The sequence below is a fragment of the Equus caballus genome, chromosome 13, assembly GCF_041296265.1.
Source record: "Equus caballus isolate H_3958 breed thoroughbred chromosome 13, TB-T2T, whole genome shotgun sequence".
Lineage (NCBI taxonomy): Eukaryota > Metazoa > Chordata > Mammalia > Perissodactyla > Equidae > Equus > Equus caballus.
In genome coordinates this window covers 1,460,134-1,478,669 of record NC_091696.1, presented here as the reverse complement: position 1 = coordinate 1,478,669, position 18,536 = coordinate 1,460,134, and the positions used below count along the sequence as shown (strand labels likewise).

Here is an 18,536-nt window from a genome sequence, read left to right as displayed (position 1 = left end):
AGACCTCTATCTTGAAGCTTAACCCCCAATGTGATGGTGTTGGAGGTGGTGCCTCTGGGAGGCAACTAGGTCGTGAGGGTGGTGCCCTCAGGATGGAATTGCTGCCCTTGTAAGAGAGACTACAGAGAGTTCTCTCGCCTCTCCTGCCATGTGAGGACACAGGGAGAAGACAGCTGTCTGTGGAACCAGTAAAGTGCCCTCACCAGACACAGAATCTGCCTGCACCCTGGCCTTGGCCTTCCACCTTCCAGAACTGTGGGACACCAATGTCTCTTGTTCATAAGCCCCCTGGTCTACGGTGTTCTGTTGTGGCAGCCCAAACAGATTAAGACAATGGGAATATCAGAGGATCTGTTTTATCTTGGGTGAATTTTGGTAGTTTGAGGGGTTTTTTGAGGAATTGGTCCTTTATTGTCTAAGTTATCAAATTTATGGCATGGAATTATTTGTACTGTTCTCTTATTAATTTTATAATCTCCACTGAGTATGCAACGATAACCCCCTCTTTCCTTCCTGATTTTGGCAATTTATGTCTTTGCTCTTTTTCTCTTTGTCATCTTTGCTGGATATGTATCCATTTTGTCAATCTTTCCAAAGACCTAGCTTTTGGTTTCATTGAGTTTTCAGGATTGTTATTCTATTTTCAATTTTTCTGATTTTTGCCCTTTTCCTTATTTTTCCTACCGTCTACTTGCTCTGGCTTCATCTTGCTCTTCTTTGTCTAGTTCCTTTCTTCTTTCTTTTTTTTTTTTTCTTTTGGTGAGGAAGATTTGTCCTGAGCGAAGATCTGTTGCCAATCCTCCTCTTTTCTGCTTAAGAAAGATTAGCCCTGAGCTAACATCTGTGCCGGTCTTCCTCTACTTTGTATGTGGGACGCCTCCACAGCACGGCTGATGAGTGGAGTAGGTCTGCACCCGGGATCCAAACCCGTGAACCCCAGGCCGGGGAGTGCGCAGAACTTTAACCACTCAACCATGGGGCTTGCCCCCTGTCTAGTTTAAGGTGGAAGGCTAGATTGCGGATTTGAGATCTTTTTTGTTTTCTAATATAAGCATTTGGTGCTGTAAATTTCCATCGAAGCACTACTTTAGCTGTATCACACAAATTTTAGTATGCTGTAATTTCTTTTTCAGTTCAAAAAATTTTCAAATTTCCTTTAAGATGTCCTCTGTGATTCATAGATTATTTAGAAGTGTGTTTTTTAATTTCACAGTGTCTGAAGACCTTCCAGGTATCTTTCTGTTACTCATTTCTTGTTTAATTTTGTTATAATCAGGGAATATACTTTCTATAATTTCAACTTTTTTAAATTTAAGATTTGTTTGATGGCTGAGACTATGAGCTGTCTTCCTAAATGTTCCATGTGCACCTGATAAAAACATGTTCTGTCCCTTAATAGGTGTATTTAGACCGTTTATATTTCATGTAATTTTTTAAATGCATTTGGTTTTAGGCCTACCATTTTAGGAGTCATTTTGTTTGCCCTCTGTATTTTATTCCTATTTCCCCTTTTCTGCCTATTTTCAGATTCTTTGAACATTTTTTAGTATTCTATTTGATTTATCTTAGTTTTTTAAGTTATATGTCTGTGGATACTTTTTGAAGTGACTTTCAGGGGTTACAATATGCATGCTTAACTTTTCACAGTGCTCTTGGACTTAATCTCTTACCGCTTGAGGATGATCAGATCTTGGAATGTCAGCTTCCACAGCCCCCGTGTCGTCGTCATTGTTTGTCCTTACTCTGTTTACACTGAAAATCCCACCATAAGATGTTATAATTATTGCTTTTAACTGTCGCACATATTTTAAAGAGCATAAGAGGAGAAAATTGGTTCATGATTTTTACCTAGACTTTAAAATCCCTGTGGCTCTTCCTTCATTGCTGAAATTCCAAGTCTCCCTCTGTGTCGTTTCCTTTTGCCGGAAGAACTTCCTTCAGCATGTCTGTTAGTGACGGCTGGTGATGGCTCCTCCTCGAGGTCCCCTTTGGTCGACAGTGTCTTTATTCTCCCTCGTTCCTGACGGGTGTCTTTGCTGCATGTGGAATTCTGGGCCAGCACTTCTCTTCCTTTAACACTTCAGCAACGGACATTGTTTCCCTACTTTCTGGCCTCCACGTTTCTGATGAGTCATCTGCAGGCATTCAGGTGATTTCCCCCCTGGGTTAAAAGCAGAGACTGTGAGAAACCTACAGCAAGTGTAAGGATATCTGTAAGTTAGAACTGAAGGGACCGGAAAGATGCACCAGACAAGGATGGTGTCCAGTGGGTTTCGGTGTCCGTCGCCGCGATGACAGCGGTAGCGTAAAGGGGTGGGCCTGTATGCTGATGTGATTTCCGTGTCCAGTTTCAGTGGTAAAGCCTTGTTTCTAAGGCGACTGTGACAAGCTAAGGACATGTTTTGTAATCACTCACTTCTTGGGGCGTCTGACTGTTCTCACATCTCCGTCGTCTTGGGCTTGGTGCCTCTTGGCTGTGTTTTTCCTAGCAAGTTTATATTTTCTTGGTTCTTCGTATGCTGCTTGGTTTTGGATTGTGTTCTGCACATTTTGAAGATCATGTCATGAGATTCTAGGTCTTTGTGAAATTCTGCGGAGAAGGTTAATAATCTCTGTTGGCTGGTGGGTCTCAGCAGCCCGTCGGCCTGGGCGGGTTCAGCCGCAGTGCCCAGCACCCTCCGAGAGCTGTGCCTCTGCCGTCAGCTCGGTTCCAGAGCCTTCACGGTGCTCTGTCGGCCTGTTTGGGTCCTGGGCAGTGGTCCGGCCCGCAGTCCAGTTCTCAGAGCCCTTGCTGTGGTGTTAGGGCTGGCTCCCCACACGCCCAGCTCAGAGGGACGTTTAGGGGTCCGTCCCTCTCTGTGTGGGCACGTCCTCTGGAATGCCTGTCCCGATCTCTCCTCGTTCTCCGCTTCCCTGAGGGCTCCCTTCCAGGCTCTGGCCAGAAGTCAGGGCTGTGCTTCCGGCTCTGCCGTGCGGTGCCCTTCCCGCATTCCCGCACGTGCGTCGTCGGCGCTGGAGCCAGCACCAGCGGGGGTGTGGAGAGGGAGGCAGCGGAGTCACCCCGCCCTCTCGGGGTCTCAGCGCTGCGGGTTGGAGAGAAGGCTCGCTGTTCAGGTTCAGGCGTCTGCTGCACCTCCGCAGGATTCCCCGGGGCCGGGATGGGGGAGGGTGGAGAAAGAACAATGGAGGCACTTCCCCTCCTTCCTTCCTGGGCCAGAAAGCGAGGGCTTCTCTCGACACTCTCTCTGCCTGCTCCCAAGCTGGGCGCTACGGGGCTCCAGACAAACGGCAGCAGCAAACTCAGGAAACTCCAAATGTAAAACTCACCCGTGTGAAGTCGATAATCTGAAGAGTCCTATGCTGTTAAATAAACCGAATCCATAATCAAAAACCTTCCGGAAAAGAAATCTCCAGGCCCAGATGGTTTCACTGGTGAATTCTGCCAAATATTTAAAGAAAAATTAACGCCAATTCTCTACATTCTCTTCAAGAGAATTGAAGGCAGAGTACTTTTCAACTCATTTTATGAAGCAAATATTATCCTAATTTCAAAACCGAAACCTACAGGAATTCATTTTTTAGTTTATTCCAGGAATGCAAGTCTGGTTCAGCATTCAGATATCAACACGATCAAATCAGTTGATGAAGAAAAAGCATTTGACAAAATTCGACACCCACAAAACCTCTCAGCAAACTAGGAAGAGAGGAGAACATCCTCAGCTCAATAAAGAGCATCTACAAAAACCCTCCATCTGACACTGTACCTAGTGGTGGATGGTTCAGTGCTTCCCCTCAAGTCAGAAATGTGGCGAAGATGTTGACTCTCGCCACCCTGATTAAGGAGAGAAAACGCACCAGACTGGAAAGGAAGGGACAGACTTTCCTCCTTGCAGATGACGTGATTGTCTATGTAGAAAATCACAAGAAGTTAAAAAACCAACAAAGTGAGTTCAGCTGATTTTGGGTAGTGATCCTGTATTCTGCAACCTTGCTGAACTCACTTGATATGAGATGTGAGTGTGTGTGTGCGCGTGTGTATAATATGTACGTATGTTATATATTATATACTAGCAAAGAACATGAGGAAGCTGAAATTAAAGACATAAAACCATTTCTATTCCCTCTCCCCAAAATGAAATTCGTAGAGTTAACAAAATAAGTGTAACAAAACAGGTAAAAGACCTGTATGGTGAAAACTGCAAAGCATTGAAGCAAGAAGCCAAAGGAGATTGAAATAAACCAAGAGACATACGGAGTTCGTGGATGAGAAGATGCGTGATCATGCGGGTGTCTGGTCTGCCCAAGTTGATCCGTACACTTACTGAGTTAAAACCGGAAGGGCTTGGGGATATTTAGAATTCTGGGTCCTTCCTCAGTCTGCCCGTAGCCTTTTACTTTTCTGGGTCTTCAGTCAGCTGTTCTGTGCATTCTCTCCAGTATTAATCGACGCCTTCAGTGAGAGACAAGGTTGAATTTACTTTCTTCATCTTTCCCAGAACCGGAACTCATGAATTTTTATAGCAGCGTTACTCATAGTCACAAAAACTGTTAACAGCCCAAATGTCCTTTAATGGATGAGTGGATAAACACCCTGGTCCATCGGCCAGTGGGATGGTACTCAGCGTGCAAATAGCCACCGCCGACGTGCTCAACGCGCGGAGGGCTCTCGGAGGCTCTGTGCGGGAAGGGAGCCAGGCCTCGGGGCCCGTTGCGAGGCCGTTCTGGAAGGGCAGAGGTGCAGGTCGGAGAGCAGACCAGTGCCTGCAGGTGTTGGGCCCGGGGTGCCGCCAGGCGTGCCGAGAGAACTGTCAGGCCACAGAGCCGCGCTGCATCTTGGCGGCGGCGTCACACAAGTCTGTGCCGTGCTAACCCTTACAGAACCGCACGCCAAGTGCCAGGTTACTGCATGATTCTCTAAAACTTTAAATAAAAATGGCAGCTCACTTTAACTGCTAATAAGGGAGAATATTTTATTTCTCCTCTCCAGAATGGTCTCATCATCACCCATCCTCCTTTATCTCTTTTTTCATTGTTTCTGTAGAAACTTAACTTTTAATTTTTCTTTATGATTATTTCATATGGAAAATTTCAACTTCTTTTGGAGTCTCACCTATTAATTCCACTACTTTTAAGCTTAGGAAGTTCTTTAGTGATTTGACAAATAATGCTATTTTCTTCTGGGATCTTTTGGCTTATTTTTCATATTTAAAGATTTAATCTACTTGGAACTTATTTTAGCGTGTGGTCTGGGGTCAAGATCTAAGCTGACCTTCTCCCAGATCTCTGAACAGCTGCCCTGGGCCACTGATCAGATACCCCTCCTCGCCCCGTAGATTTATCACGCGTCCATATCTTTATTGAATTCTTACACTTAATAGGATCTGTATTCATGTTTCCTGGTTTTTTATTTCATTTATCTCTACCATGTTTTTAGTAATTATAACTTTAAAATACATTTCAATATTTGGTGTGGAGCCAGCCATTACTCTTTTTTTTTTTTCACTTAAAGATTTTCTTACCTGTTTATTATTCTAAATGAATTTTAGAATTACTATGTCAAGTTCAAGAAAAAGCCATTGAGGTTTTGTTTTTTACTGAAATTGCATTAAAGATATAAATTTCTTTGGTAGGCGAATTTTCAGCTTCACTGCATCAGTGTCTCTGGGACGGGGGTGAGGCCGGGCCCGCAGGACAAAGAGGGGTCCCAGGCGCAGACCCATGTGGCAGGACCCCCTTCTCAGCCGCAGGGAGGGGGCAGTCCCCTGGACACGTGGAGACCCCTGCAGGCGCTTGGTCCTGGGAGGCACGGGCCCCCCTGACTGCGTCTGCTGCTGGGCTGGGGTCCGGGTCAAGTGAACTTTGGGTCCCTGAGGGAAGGGCCTTTGAGCTGTGGATGGAGAGCTGTGGTACTTTCTCGCCGCAGCCCTGGCTTCAGAAACCCTGAGAGCCTGTGACTTTGTGAGTTTTGGGATCAGGCAGAGCTCGCTCTGGGAATCCCTGCCCACGGCCCAGCCATGTGACCTCAGGCCAGTGTCTGCACCCTCCCGGCCTCAGTCCCCTCAGCTCTGAGATGAGGTCAGTCTCCCTGCCCCAGGACCATTGTGACGGCTGCCTCTTGAGCTCTGGCACAGTGCCTGCCGGGGTGTGACGTGGGCTCGGTGTGCCGGCCATGATGACGCCGTTCTCACCAGCCCCATTGGCCTGGACCACCAGGAGCCTATCTGTGGGGAAACCGAAGTGGCCCCACGAATCCTATTGCCTGGCAGCTCCAGCCCGCTCAGTTCTGCCGGCTTGGATCGAGTATCCTCCTTCATGGGAGGAGCCCCAGGCCCTAGGAAAGGCAAGAGGCAGAGGGGACCTGGAAGCTGAGGGCACTTTTGCCTTCGATGGAAGTTGCCTGGTGGCCTGAGGGTTAGAACTTGGGTACAGGTCCTGCTTGGCCACCTGACAGCTGGGTGGCCTGGGCAGGGCTCATCTCTTCTCTGGACCTCAGCTTCGCCATCCGTGAAGTGGGACGTCATTCCAGGTGCACAGGGCGGTCGTGAGGCCCAGGGAGGCCCCAGGCAAGGTGGTGGTGGCACGTGGTGTCTGCACACAGCCCTGAAGACGGTGGGAAGTCACTGCCGTTGCTGGCAGGGAGGGAGTGCTGCCACCCAGAGCTCCTGAAATGGACGTCCCCGTCACTGGCTGCGGCTTCTGCAGAGCCCACAACAGCCCAGGGCAGGAGCCGTGTGGCCCCGTGTTCTCAGCTGCTCCAGGCCTTGCAGCGCCCTGAGGTCGGCAGAGTCCCTGTGGTGCGGGAGAGAGAACAAGACATGGACAGGGAGGGCGGCCTCAGGGTCAGCCCTGGACCGAGACACCAGGCACGTCTCCCCTGACAGGTCTCAGGCAGGCCCAGGTGCCGTCCAGGTGGGAGAACAGCCCGAGGCCCCAGCCCACCCTCCTTCCCGCTTCCAGACACTGGGCTGTGTTGGAAACTGGCTGGCACGTTAATTACTGCGTGTCCCAGGCTGTTCCCGTCCTCACTGTTTGTTTATTCTCAGTGTCAGGTAATAAAGGGCAACACCATCAATTGGGTGTTTAATTGGAGTTGTAAAGAAGTCGTGTAATTTAATCAGTGGGTTTGCAGGCAGACAGGGCAGAGGAAGGGGCGTACCTGCCCGTCAGCCTTGGCTGCCGCAGACCCAGCCCTGCCTCACCCTCTCCCTGGAAACAAGTGCCCCCAGCTGGCCCTGCCACTGTGACTCAGCACGGTGGCCTGGGCCCACCTGGGCCTTGGCCGTGTCTGTGGGGTGGGGCCCGATGTGGTCCATGGGTGGTCGCCAGCACACCCTCATTCCCCTCCGCAACCGTCTTCTCCGCTGCTTGGGGGAGAGCTCCGTGCCGTGCAGTGGAGAGCCCGCCCACCTGGGCAAGGCTGTTGCTCGGGAACCAGCAGTGGGGGGCAGCGTTCTTGGGGAAATCAGGCGGCCAGAGGAGCCCCGGCTGGCCTGCGTCCAAGGAAGAGCTGGTCTGCAGGGTCTGTGGTCTCTGTGCTTCCTTCCCTCAGCTCCCAACTCTCCACTTGACACTTCCCCGTGTCCCCGTGGGGGTCTCTCAGGCACTGCAGAGCCAGCATGTTCAAAACTGAATTCCCACACAACGACGAGATGCCACTGCGCCCCTCTTGGAATGGCCAAAACCCAGCACCCAGACAACACCAGGCACTGCGAGGCTGGAGGCACCAGGCCCTCTCATCATCGCTGGGGAAGCGCAGAACAGAGCAGCCACCTTGGAAGACAGTTTGGGGGTTTCTCACAAAACTAAACACACTCTTACCACACGACCCAGCCGTCACGCTCCTTGCTATTTACCCAGAGGAGCTGAAAACACATCCCCACAAAACCTGCACACGGGTGTTTATCCAGCTTCGTTCGTCATCGCCAAACTTGGAAGCAACTGAGATGCCCTCAGTGGGTGAGAGGACAAGTGAACTGGTCCATCCAGACAGTGGAGTGCGATTCAGCACTAAACAGAAACGAGCTGCCAAGCCATGAAGAGACATGGAGGGACCTTAAAGGCATGTCACTAAGGGAAGGAAGCCAGTCTGAAAAGGCTACACACTGTCTGATTCCAACTCTGTGACATTCTGGAAAAGGCACAGCTGTGACAGTAAGAGATGGGCGGTTGCCAGGGGTTGGGGGAAGCAGAGATGAACAGATGGAGCACAGGGGATCTTTAGGGCGGTGAAACTGCTCTGTGTGAGACCATAATGCTGGACACGTGTCACTGTACATTTGTCCAAACCCAGAGACTGTACAACACCGAGGGAGCCCTAATGTAAACTGGACTTGGCGTGATGATGACATGTCAGCATAGGTCATCACTGGTGACAAATGGACCATCTGGTGGCGAGGTTGGCTCCTGGCCTTCACCTGTTGCGGGTGTGCAGTGGCTTTTAGCAAGTGTGCAGTATCGTGCAGCCGTCACTGCAGTCTGACCTTAGAACATCTCCGTCACCCGAGAAGGACCCTCCGGCCCGTCTTCAGTCAGCGCCCCACTCACAGCCCCAGCAGCCGCTAGTCTGCGCTCTGTCCCTCTTGATCCGTGTCTTCTGGACGTCTCATCTACTGGATCAGATGGTCTGTGGGCCTTTGTGTCTGGCGTCTGCCACTCAGCGTAGTGTTTCGAGGTCCCCGTGCTGTGGCGTGTCAGGACTTGGTGTCTTTGTGGACGGGATGGCGTTCCCTTGATAACAGGATGCGCCGTGTTCTGCATGTCCCTTCGTCAGTCGGTGGACACTTGGGTTGTTTCCACTTTCCGGCTGTTATGAACACGCTGCCGGGAACACTTGAATACAGGTCTCTGTGGACACACGTTTGCGTTTCTCTCGGGCAGGCATAGAGGTGCTGGGTGGTGTAGTGAATTTGTGTTTGAGTTTTTAAGAAGCTGCCAAATCGTTGTCCAAAGTGGCTGTAGCCTCGTGTTCCCCGTGGGAGGGTTCCTGGTGGCCCCGTCACTCCTGACAGCTTTCCGACGGTGCGAAGGGGCGGCTCGCCGCGGCCGCGTTTCCCTGAGGACGTCACTTTCCACCTGCTCCTTAGCCATTCCTCCATCTTCCTCAGTGAATCTCTGGCCCATTTTTAATTGGATTGTTCTCTTCCGATCATTTTCTTAATGCTGTCATTTGATAAGCGAAAGTTTTTAATTTTGATGTTTAGTTTATCCACTGTTTCTTCTATGCCTGGTGCTTCATTTGTCCTAAGAAACCTTTGCTCAGCCCCAAGTTGCAGTCTCCTGTGTCGTCTTCTGGAAGCTTTTGCTTGTAGACCCACGGCCCACGTCAAGTCCGTTTTGTGTGTGGTGTGAAGGAGTCGAGGTCGTTTGTTTCCTCTTAGAGACCCAGTTGTTCCAGGCCCAGGTTTGCTGGAAGCCTCCCCCCGTGGAACTGCTGTAACTGCTGCTTTGGGAATCTACTGCTGGCGCGCGTTCCGGTCTAGAGTCTCTGGTCTGTTCCTTTGACCTGTTTGCCGGCGCGGGCACTATACCTTACAGTCTTGACAACGTGAGTCCTCCAACCTTGTCGTTCTTTTTAAAGCTTGTTTGATTTCCAAATCAGCTTCCAGCCTCCGGGCTTCTCTTGAACAGTCCAAGCTCTCTCCACCTCAGGACCTTTGCACCCACTGTTTGCTCTGCCTGTGACGTGCTCTCCCTAGGTAGCCGCCCAGCTCTCCCCTGGCCTCCCAGAGGTCTGCTAAGGCCTCACCTTCTCAGCAAGATGCTCCCGACTGCCATCCCGTCCCTGCCTCCTCCTTCTCCGTAGCGCTCACCACTTGCCGTCCACCCGGACCACTGTCTCCTCCCTCCCCTGCTTTCTCACCGCCGTCTGGAATACCACCTGTCTTACTTGTGGTGTTCGTCATCTCTGTCCCCTCGTCGGAATGGGACTTCCGTTAGGCTGGGGTTTTACCCCTTTGTCCACACTGTGTCCTCTGAGCCTAGAATGATCCCAGCACACAGCACACTCTCAGATAGCCGACCGGTGTTTCTCAAGTGCCTGACACGGGGCCTGCTCACGGTGAGGGCCAGTCAGGCTGCTGTTGCTAACTGGCAGCCGGGCTCAGCTCCTGGAATCCGGAGGTCTCTGTATCCTTAGACAGCTACCACGTGAGCCCCTGCGGCTGCTGTGACAAGCCACCACAAGCTCCAGGGCGTGAAGCGGCACAGGTGTATTATCTGACAGCTCTGGGGCCAGGAGTCTCCCTGGGCTCCTGAGTCGGCTGGGCTGCCTTCGTCCTGGAGGCCCTGGGCAGGAGCGCTTCAGCCATCCCCGCTTCTGGGGGCCAGGAGTCTCCCTGGGCTCCTGAGTCGGCTGGGCTGCCTTCGTCCTGGAGGCCCTGGGCAGAGGCGCTTCAGCCGTCCCCGCTTCTGGGGGCCAGGAGTCTCCCTGGGCTCCTGAGTCAGCTGGGCTGCCTTCGTCCTGGAGGCCCTGGGCAGGAGCGCTTCAGCCGTCCCCGCTTCTGGAAGCGGCCGCAGTCCTTGCCTCATGGCCCGTCCTCTGTCCTCTCAGCCAGCAGTTGGCACCTGCAGCACCTCCTGCCTCCCCCTCGCGAGGACCCTCACGGTGACACTGGGCCACCTGCAAAATCTCAGCCTCCTTAGTTCGCTTGCATCTGCGAGGCCCTTTTGCTGGGTGAGGAAACAGTCTCAGTTTCTGGGCCTCAGGAGGTGACACCACCTCCCTGGTCTGCGTCTCGATCATCCCTCGACTGGAATAAGGATTTCCTCCTCTGACTTTCACAGGGTCGTTAAGACTCGGGGAGGAGCAGCAGCGCAGTCCTGCCGCTCCAGGCAAAGCCCACGGTCGCAGAAGCACGAGAGCCGGGTGCCCCATCCTGGGAGAAAGGCCGCGGGCCCTGGGCAGGCGACCTGGTGGGCCTGCTGTTGGGGGGTGCCAGGGGGAGCCCTGAGGGGACTCTGAAAGCCGTGCCAGCCTCAGGAGGGACACCCCCACAGCGTTCTCTCCTCCCTCCTTCGCTCCGCCCTGCACATGTCGTTCTAGCGCGGTCAGTGTGGCCTCGTTGAAGAAGGGGGAGCTGAGCGGAGACTGCAAGGAAGAAAGTCTCCCGTGACCGAACTCGGGGTGGGGTGGCAGGGGCACGGCTGTGTCAGTGGCATTTTCCCCGGAATTCCGAGGGTGGGGGCACCGGCTGTGCACGTCATTGGTTGTCTGGGAAAGCCCCCCTGCCTGCTCCGAGTAGCAGAGTTCAGGCGACCTAGATGCTGGCCCTGGCTGCGTGAGCGCCAGCTGGGCATTCTCAGACAAGCCGCTTCACCTGAGCCTCAGCGTCATCCTGGGGCAGAGGCTGTCGCAGAGCCCACACCGCCTGCCGTGCTGGGCAGTTGTGAATTAGGAAACAGTGTTGTGTGTGCTGTAGCCGGCAGTGTGGTTCTGGAACGGAGCCCCCAGGATGCTGACCCCAAGCAGACTCCTGGGACACCGTTGCCGCTGTCCAGGCCAGAGAGCGGCCCGGAGGGCCTCACTGCTCTTTGTCCTTGACAGCGAAGTGCTCACCACCCGGGAGAGCCTCTGTGGGCAGCGCTCTTGCCCACCCTCCAAGCTGGGCGCACATGCTTCCGGCATGTTCCATCTTACAGCAGAGCCAAGCCGCTTTTCGTGTATTCACTCCTCAGCCCAGACCCATCTTCCAGGGAGGCCGAGGCCCAGCTCTGCGGGGAGCCTGCGTCCCTACCCCCTGAGCCGTCAGGACTGCCTTGCTGCCCACCACGCCCCTCTGTCATCCCTTGGCCCTCCCTCCTTCCAGAGCCTTCTCTCTGGCTGCTCCAGCTGCCGAACCAATCCGCGGTCCTCCTCCTTCACGCACTGCTCTCTGAAGAAGTCATTACAGCTCAGACCTGAGGCCCTGCCGCGTGCATGAGCAGGTTTAACAGACTGCCGCATCTCAAAAGGAGGGACAGGGAAGCGAGGGTTCAAAACTCTTGTCTGGCCGAAAGCAGAGAGATTGACTCAAAAATGACTCAGTCAATAAAAGATGAGCTCTGAGCCGGCTTCCCTCTTCTAAAAGGGAGCTCGCCTTCCGGGGCCGCTGTGGGAAGTTAATGGGACACACACAGAGTGGCTCGAGAGCGCCCCAGCCCTCCGCAGACAGGCGTGCGGACCCGCAGGGCCAACCCCTCCCCGGCTGGTGAGCCGGGGCCCGCGGCACTCTTCTGCTCCCCAGAAGCCTCCGTCCTGCCCCGTGGCTGCCCAGTCAGCCGTGACAGGCGCCTACTGGGGCCCGTGTGGAAGAAACTGCTGGAATCTTGCATGAAGCTGGATACCCTCCTGTCCACGTCTCGGGGTTTTATAATGCGATGTAGCTGCTCTGTGTTCTCTGTGCAGGACCGTGTCTGGCCTGGTGGTGTATGTGAGTGTGTGCATGTGTGAGCACACGCAGGTTTGTGTGAGCTTATCCTTTAGGCAGCTTCCAGCTGTCTGATCCTCCGTTTCCCCGTCCGTGAAATGGAGACGAATGTAGTGACACTTGAGAGGGTGGTCACAGAGCTACGACGATTGAGTGCGTGCACGTGGAGTGAGTGAGCATTCACTGAACGAGCACTCAGCCCCCCGCCCCACACACACCTGCCGTGAGCAGCATAGCCCAGGTCCCCCCCCTCCCAGCCCCCCGCCATGGGATATGGGCTTTAGTTGGAAGAAATGGGTGGTAAACAACCAAACAGATGAATAAGTGAAGTCAGAGGACAGCGAGATCTATGAATACACTACTGGGCTTCCCGGAGGGGCCCCTGTTGGTGGGGTCGTCAGAAGGCCTGAACGACCCCCTGAGGGCAGCCTTCCCAGCCCGAGGTGGCACCCAGTGATCAGGGGTGATCTTCACAGCAGCGCTGGTGCTGCCTGGTGGCCTTTGGGGCACCCGTCCCACCCTGAAGGCCAGGCCTGAGTGTCGGCTTCTCTGTGCCTTGGCTGGTGCTGTTGAGCAGGGCACTGGCCTTCCCGGGGCCTGTCCCCACATCTGTCAGATGGCTGCCATGCTCCTGTGCGAGGGCTTTCTGAGGACCGGACAAGGGGCGGGCTGTGGCCTCCCCTGAGGCTCAGCTGATCCTCCCGAAGGAGCCAGCAGGCTAGGGGCGGGTGTCCTCCGGGGCTGCTCCCGCTCTCTGCTCTCAGTGGTGGGGGAGGGAGTCTTCCCGGGAATATGATCGAACGTCAGCGCCCGCCTGTCACCCTGGGACTCTCCCACCCCGTAATCTGGTGGGCTGTAATTGCTGGTGTCTTTTCAGATCATTTTTGTGCAAGGTGACAAGCTGCTCGCTGGAGTGAGCCGTTAATCACACGGAGATGCCCCTGTTTGAAAGCCGGCGCCGAGCATACCAGGCAGGCGTCTGCCAGCGGCCCGGCGGTGGGCACACGTGCTGCTCATCTGCATATAATTCCAGGGCGGGTGTCTCCTCTCTGGTGTAAAACGTGCAATTTCCGGCCCAGCGGGAAAACATGGCTCAGAATGGAGACCATGTCCCAGGAGCCCTCTGGCTCTAGGCAGTTGAGGCAGAGCCACCCCCCGGGGGGCAGCAGGAGGCCCTGGCTGGTGGATGGTGGGGCCGTCTGCCCATCACTTAGGCCGGCACTGGGGCCTGTGGTGCCCCGCCGTACCCTCTCTTGGAGAGGCCTCCCTGCCTGAGCACAGTGCGGGGAGGGGAGCTGGGGCCTTGTCGCCGCCTGGCTGGCACGGGCATGCTCGGAGCTCGGCACCTGCTGGCACCCAGGCTCCTCTCCTGGAATTTGGGTTTGGGGCAGGAGGCGGCCTCCGAGGGGAGCCCAGCAGGAGACCCGTGCCGCGTGGGCACAGCGGCCCATTCTGCACGTGGTGTCCCAGAGGCTCAGTGCCCACAGAAGGCGCGTCTCCTCCTCCCTCTCGCCGGCCAGCCAGGACCAGGATGCAAACCCACAGTCGCAGCCCTGCAGTGCTGGCTCCCACAGTTGCTAATAAAATTGCATCAATATTTGATACCTAATTATTAAATATTTAAAAATGTAAAACTGAAATAGTTTAGAAGTTACAAGACATGAATAATTCATCCCTGGAAGCGAGGCTGCCTTTGGGCCTGAGCAGAGACTGCCCCGCCGCCTGCCCGGGGCCCAGGAGCGCGTCCCGCGGAGACACAGGCCACCACTCGGCGCCGGCCCGGTCTGTGGAGAAGAGGGTGTGCAGGCTGCGTGCCTCAGTGCGCGTGCGGGCGAGTCTTCTGTCGGAGGTCAGGCGTGACCCGTCACCTGGGCCCCGTGGAAGGCCTCTGCCACCTGGAGACATGCCCCTCGCGGACATGGGTACCGCCTGGTCTTTGTTCGAGCAGGGACCACGCAGAGCGCGTTGGCGTTCGCCCCCAGGCGCCCTTCAGAGATGGGGGTGCGTGCCTTCCTCCACAACCTTCTCCAGACCCCATGCCGCACGTTGGTCACCTGCTCCCGTGTGCCCTCATCATCCAGTCCCACGGCTTGACTTCCCACCTACTCGACCACTGTCCCCACTGTGTGTCCTTCCTCCAGACCCTCTAGGCACTGAACACACCTCCCTAGGCCTGTCACAGGCACCTTGAGCCCAGGGAGGCCAAACCCAGCTCAGAACCTTGAACTCCCAACCCGTGGCTGCTTCAGGCCCGTTCACAGCAGACGCTGCTGTCCTTCCGGAGCTCGGCCAGGAGCCTGGCGCCTTGCTGCCTTCTCCCTCGTCCCCAGGTCCAGTCTCAGGTTTGTTTCTGGCCTTGCCCTTCTGGACCTGGGGAGGACACGAGACCTGTGGGCCGAGGGCGGACCAGGGTTAAAGTGGGCTCAGCTTCGGAGAGTTCAGTCCTGCTGCCGGGAGGCCGCTGTTGATGGGCTGCCCGCGTCACGGGACAGCCGTGCTCTGTCTCCCCTGACCCCTGTCACCGCAAGAGCCTTGGCCTTGGGGCCCAGATCCAGCTGATGTCGCCTGACCGTTCGGCTCCGGCAGAGGCTGTAGGAAGCCCTATTTCCAAAGGCAGAGAAGCCTCAGTCTGAACCATAAGCTAGCGGTGGTCAGTGGAGAGCTGGTCCCATCCCTTTTCTTAGCCTCTGTGTCCCCATCGTGGGCCCAGGGTGCTCATTCAGCCTCCTTACAGACGTACTGAGGAAACAGGCCACAGAGAATGATCCTGATGGGTGTCAGAGAGATGGGCGGTCCTCGCTCCTGCTGTGCAGTGTGGTGTGGATCGAGGGGTGACAAACCATTGTCTCTGTCCCAAAGACCCCTCCAGGCTGCAAAGGCGTGGTGCATGTGAGCCCAGGGGCCCGGGACCCCAGCAACGAGAGGGCAGAGGTCCAGGGAGGGAGAGCACACGCCGCCTGCCTGGCTCGGAGCAGAGCTGGGAGCTGGTTGTCCAGGCTGTTGGACAAGCGGAAAATGCACCGCCCGCCCCGGCCGCCCAGATCCCCCTGCAGCCTCCCTCCGGCGGCCAGTCTCCAGGCCCTCCTCCTTGCCCTTCACGCCACTGTCCTTGGAGCAGCCCTACTTGTGCCAGGTTTAGAAACAGCTACTGCTGCAGCCTGGGCTCAGAGGGCTGCTCTTTCTAGCGGTGAAATATTAGTCCTTTTTGGTGTTTTTTAGAGCCTGAAAATCTCAGCATTGGCTAAGTGTTTTTATTCACTTTTCAGAAAGAAAAATGACTCTGCCCTGAGTCCCCAAAGGCAAATTTCAAAAGCTGCTTCCAGTTCCTAAAGAGAGAGCGGCTGCAGGAGCCACGGCGGCCAGCCTTTGACAGCTCGGCGGGCGGAGGCCTGGTCCACGGCCAGCGCAGGGCTTCTCTTCTCCATGCCCCCGCCCCGGGCTGCGTCCTTCACCCCTTCTTCCTGCCTCCCTCTCTGCGGCATCTGCCACCATTGAGGGGAGGAGGATGGCAGGGGGCCTGTTCGTGGGGCGGGAGTAGGGAGGATGGTGGGGGGTCCAGTCTCAGCACCAGCCACCCTGGTGACGGCAGGCCCTACCACCTGTCCTGGCTCTCATCACCCGTCACCTCAGGGACAAAAGCCCTTCCCAAGCCTCTGCGGTCAGCACAAGCTCTCCTAGTGACCATCATCGGGTCGGCCACAGTGAGAATGGCTTGGGCAGGAGGGAGGCAGAGGGAGCAGCCCCTCTCCCTGCCTCCATTAGAGGGCTTTCCTTGGTGGGCCACGACGAAGCTTGTCCTGTGAGGGTCTTTCCTCCCTGCCCAACAGAGGGGTGTGGGGCAGTCCCAGTTATGGTTCTGGCCTTGACTCGCACGTTGACATGTGACAAAAAGCCAAATGTGGCTGCAGACCTGGGGACAAATGCAGGCCCCCCCCCCCGACCTGCTGTCTGTGCCTGCTCCATTCCTGAATGGGCCCTGCTCACACAGACTCTCGGGTGCTTAGTGGAAGTGAGCCTTTAGCTTTCCTATGCCCGTGAGCGTGCACACGCGCACACACACACACACGTCTTCCTGCCCACTCGCTCCCCGCAGGGCTGTGTCTCCGCTTGGGTAGATCCGTGTTCGGTACTTGGCATCCTGTGGCTTTGTGCACGTTGTTGACAGCTGGGGTGCCATGTCTCCCATCCAGGGGGTACCTCTGTCCTCTTGCCCTGGACTCGCTGTGTACCACACTCTTTCATGCCGGGGCTTTCCCTTGGTGGGTCCCGTGTTCCTGAGTCCTCTGGTGGAGCCGTCACACCCTTCCCAGGACTCTGAGACACAGCTGGCCCCCGTCAGCTCTGGGTTGCTTGCTTTTCCTTGGCTGTGCCCCCTGCCCCCCAGCTCCCCCATCCCCCTGCTCTGATGGGGACGTCATGCCCCTCGGCCGTCTGCCCAGCCCTCACCCTCAGAGCAGAGCAGTCACCTTCCTGTCTCCCTCTGCTGGGTGTCCCTGAACCCCGTCTTTCTCTCTCTGCTGCGTCCCTGTCTGGGAAGACGTGTCCGTCAAGAGCCGAGGACCAGTGGGGTCATCTTTGAGACCCAGCGTGGACAAGTGTCCCTTGTCTGCTCTGACTGGCACTTGGCCGAGTTTCACCTTCTGGGGGGCTCAGTTTCCTTGGAGCTGGCGCCCTCCACCACACCGTCCTCTCACCGGCCCGCGTGGCGGTGCTGAGACTCGCTGCCCGTTGGGATGCCCGTTCTGAGGCATTCTGCGGGTTTTCTCTGCAGTCTCCGGCGCCCTCCCTTTCTCCGCGGCCTTCTGACCGTCGGCAGGTTCTGCCTGTGCAGCCTGGAGACACACGTCTTTTGCTTCTGGATGTTTTCCTCGTATGGTCTCCTTGATAGTCTCTGCCTTCCCAGGCTGTAATCTCTCTGTGCGGATCCTGTGGGTTGGAAGTCAGGGCTCCCGGGAGCTCTCGTTTTATCTTTTCTTCGTTATTTTCCATCTCTGCGTTTTTTTTTTTTCTTTAAAAAGGGCGCTTTCTGGGAATGTCTCTGCTGTGTCTTTTAACCCTTGCGTGGTGTCTGTGTCTGTGCTGCTTGTGCCTCCCAGCAGTCCTTTTGTGCTGTGGACAGACTTCTCCCCTTCCTGGTGGGGTTAGAGGTGATCCTGTGGCTGCTCTTGCTGCTTCCGTCTCCTCCAGCTCAGGTCTGGTGGCCCCTCATGTCTGTCTCTGGGTCGGAGGCGGGCAGTGTCCTCTGCTTGCCTGTCCTCTGGGCGGGCTGCTTGGCAGGGGCGCCCCACCTCGGGCTGGTCCGCTCAACGTGGACATGCGGACACGCCCAGCTGCGGGTGGAGGGGTGGGGTCGGCAGGGAGCTTGGCTGCCAGCCCCGGGCGCAGATGGGGCGGCCTGTCGGTGACCGAGGAGGCCTGTGCAGGGCGCGCCACCCGGCGGAGCTCCCGCCGACCTGCGGGGTCAGCTGGGCTGGGGCTGCTGCTGCCTCCCTCCTGCAGTCCTCTGCTCCCGCCCCTGCCCTGTGCAGGTGTGGGTCCCAGTCAGCATCCCACAGGTTGGTTTCTCAGGAGGCCAGCTGCTGAGATGGGGGCGGTGCCGCAGCTGGCTGGCTGCCCGGAGTCCTCAGCCCATCCCCGTGGGCGTGAGCCTGGTGCACAGGACAGCGAGGACGGCCTTGACGGTCCTTAGTCCTCAGGTCGCCCCTTCCTTCGGCTCAGGCTCCTGTCCGAGCCTGTCGGGCTCCGTGTCCCTGCAGGTGAAACTTGTCTTCTCTGCAGGAGGGGCCACACGGTCACCTGGGGGGAGTGACCTTCCCACTGGCTCCACCCGGATCCTGAGCCACGTGGCCCGTTCCTGCTGTCCCGGGTCTGCCGAGGCCCTGTCTTCTCGTCTATCTGCTTTTCCTCTTCCGAAATCCCGTCCACCCACATTGTCCACCGCTGCCACCTCTCGTCCCTCTGCCGTCGTTCAGGAGGGAACAAGGATGAACACGTGTGTCCAGGCTCCGTCCCCTTCGCGTGTCTCCAGGGAAGCCCCCGTGTGTGTGTTCACATCTGCAAGCTGACTTCAAGGCTTCTCTGGGCTGCGATTTAGGGTTGGTGGAGAAATAGCAGTAGCACTTCCTGCACCCC

At 55.9% G+C, this 18,536-nt stretch overlaps 1 protein-coding gene across 18 annotated transcripts in view; it reads left to right on the top strand.

Moving 5' to 3' along the window:
- MAD1L1 (mitotic arrest deficient 1 like 1) overlaps positions 1–18,536 on the top strand; it is a 420,727-nt gene that overhangs the window by 339,445 nt on the left and 62,746 nt on the right. The window contains exon 17 of one of the 18 annotated variants that reach the window (XR_011424443.1): positions 15,671–18,499. The exons of 16 other annotated variants lie outside the window; for them this stretch is intronic. Coding sequence is in view for 1 of the 2 variants with exons in the window: in XM_070231371.1 (XP_070087472.1) it covers positions 15,671–15,693 (23 nt within the window). In the remaining variant the exon portion in view is untranslated. Of the gene's footprint in view, positions 1–15,670; positions 18,500–18,536 lie in introns of those variants that run through there. One more of the 18 variants, XM_070231371.1, reaches the window with a different exon arrangement.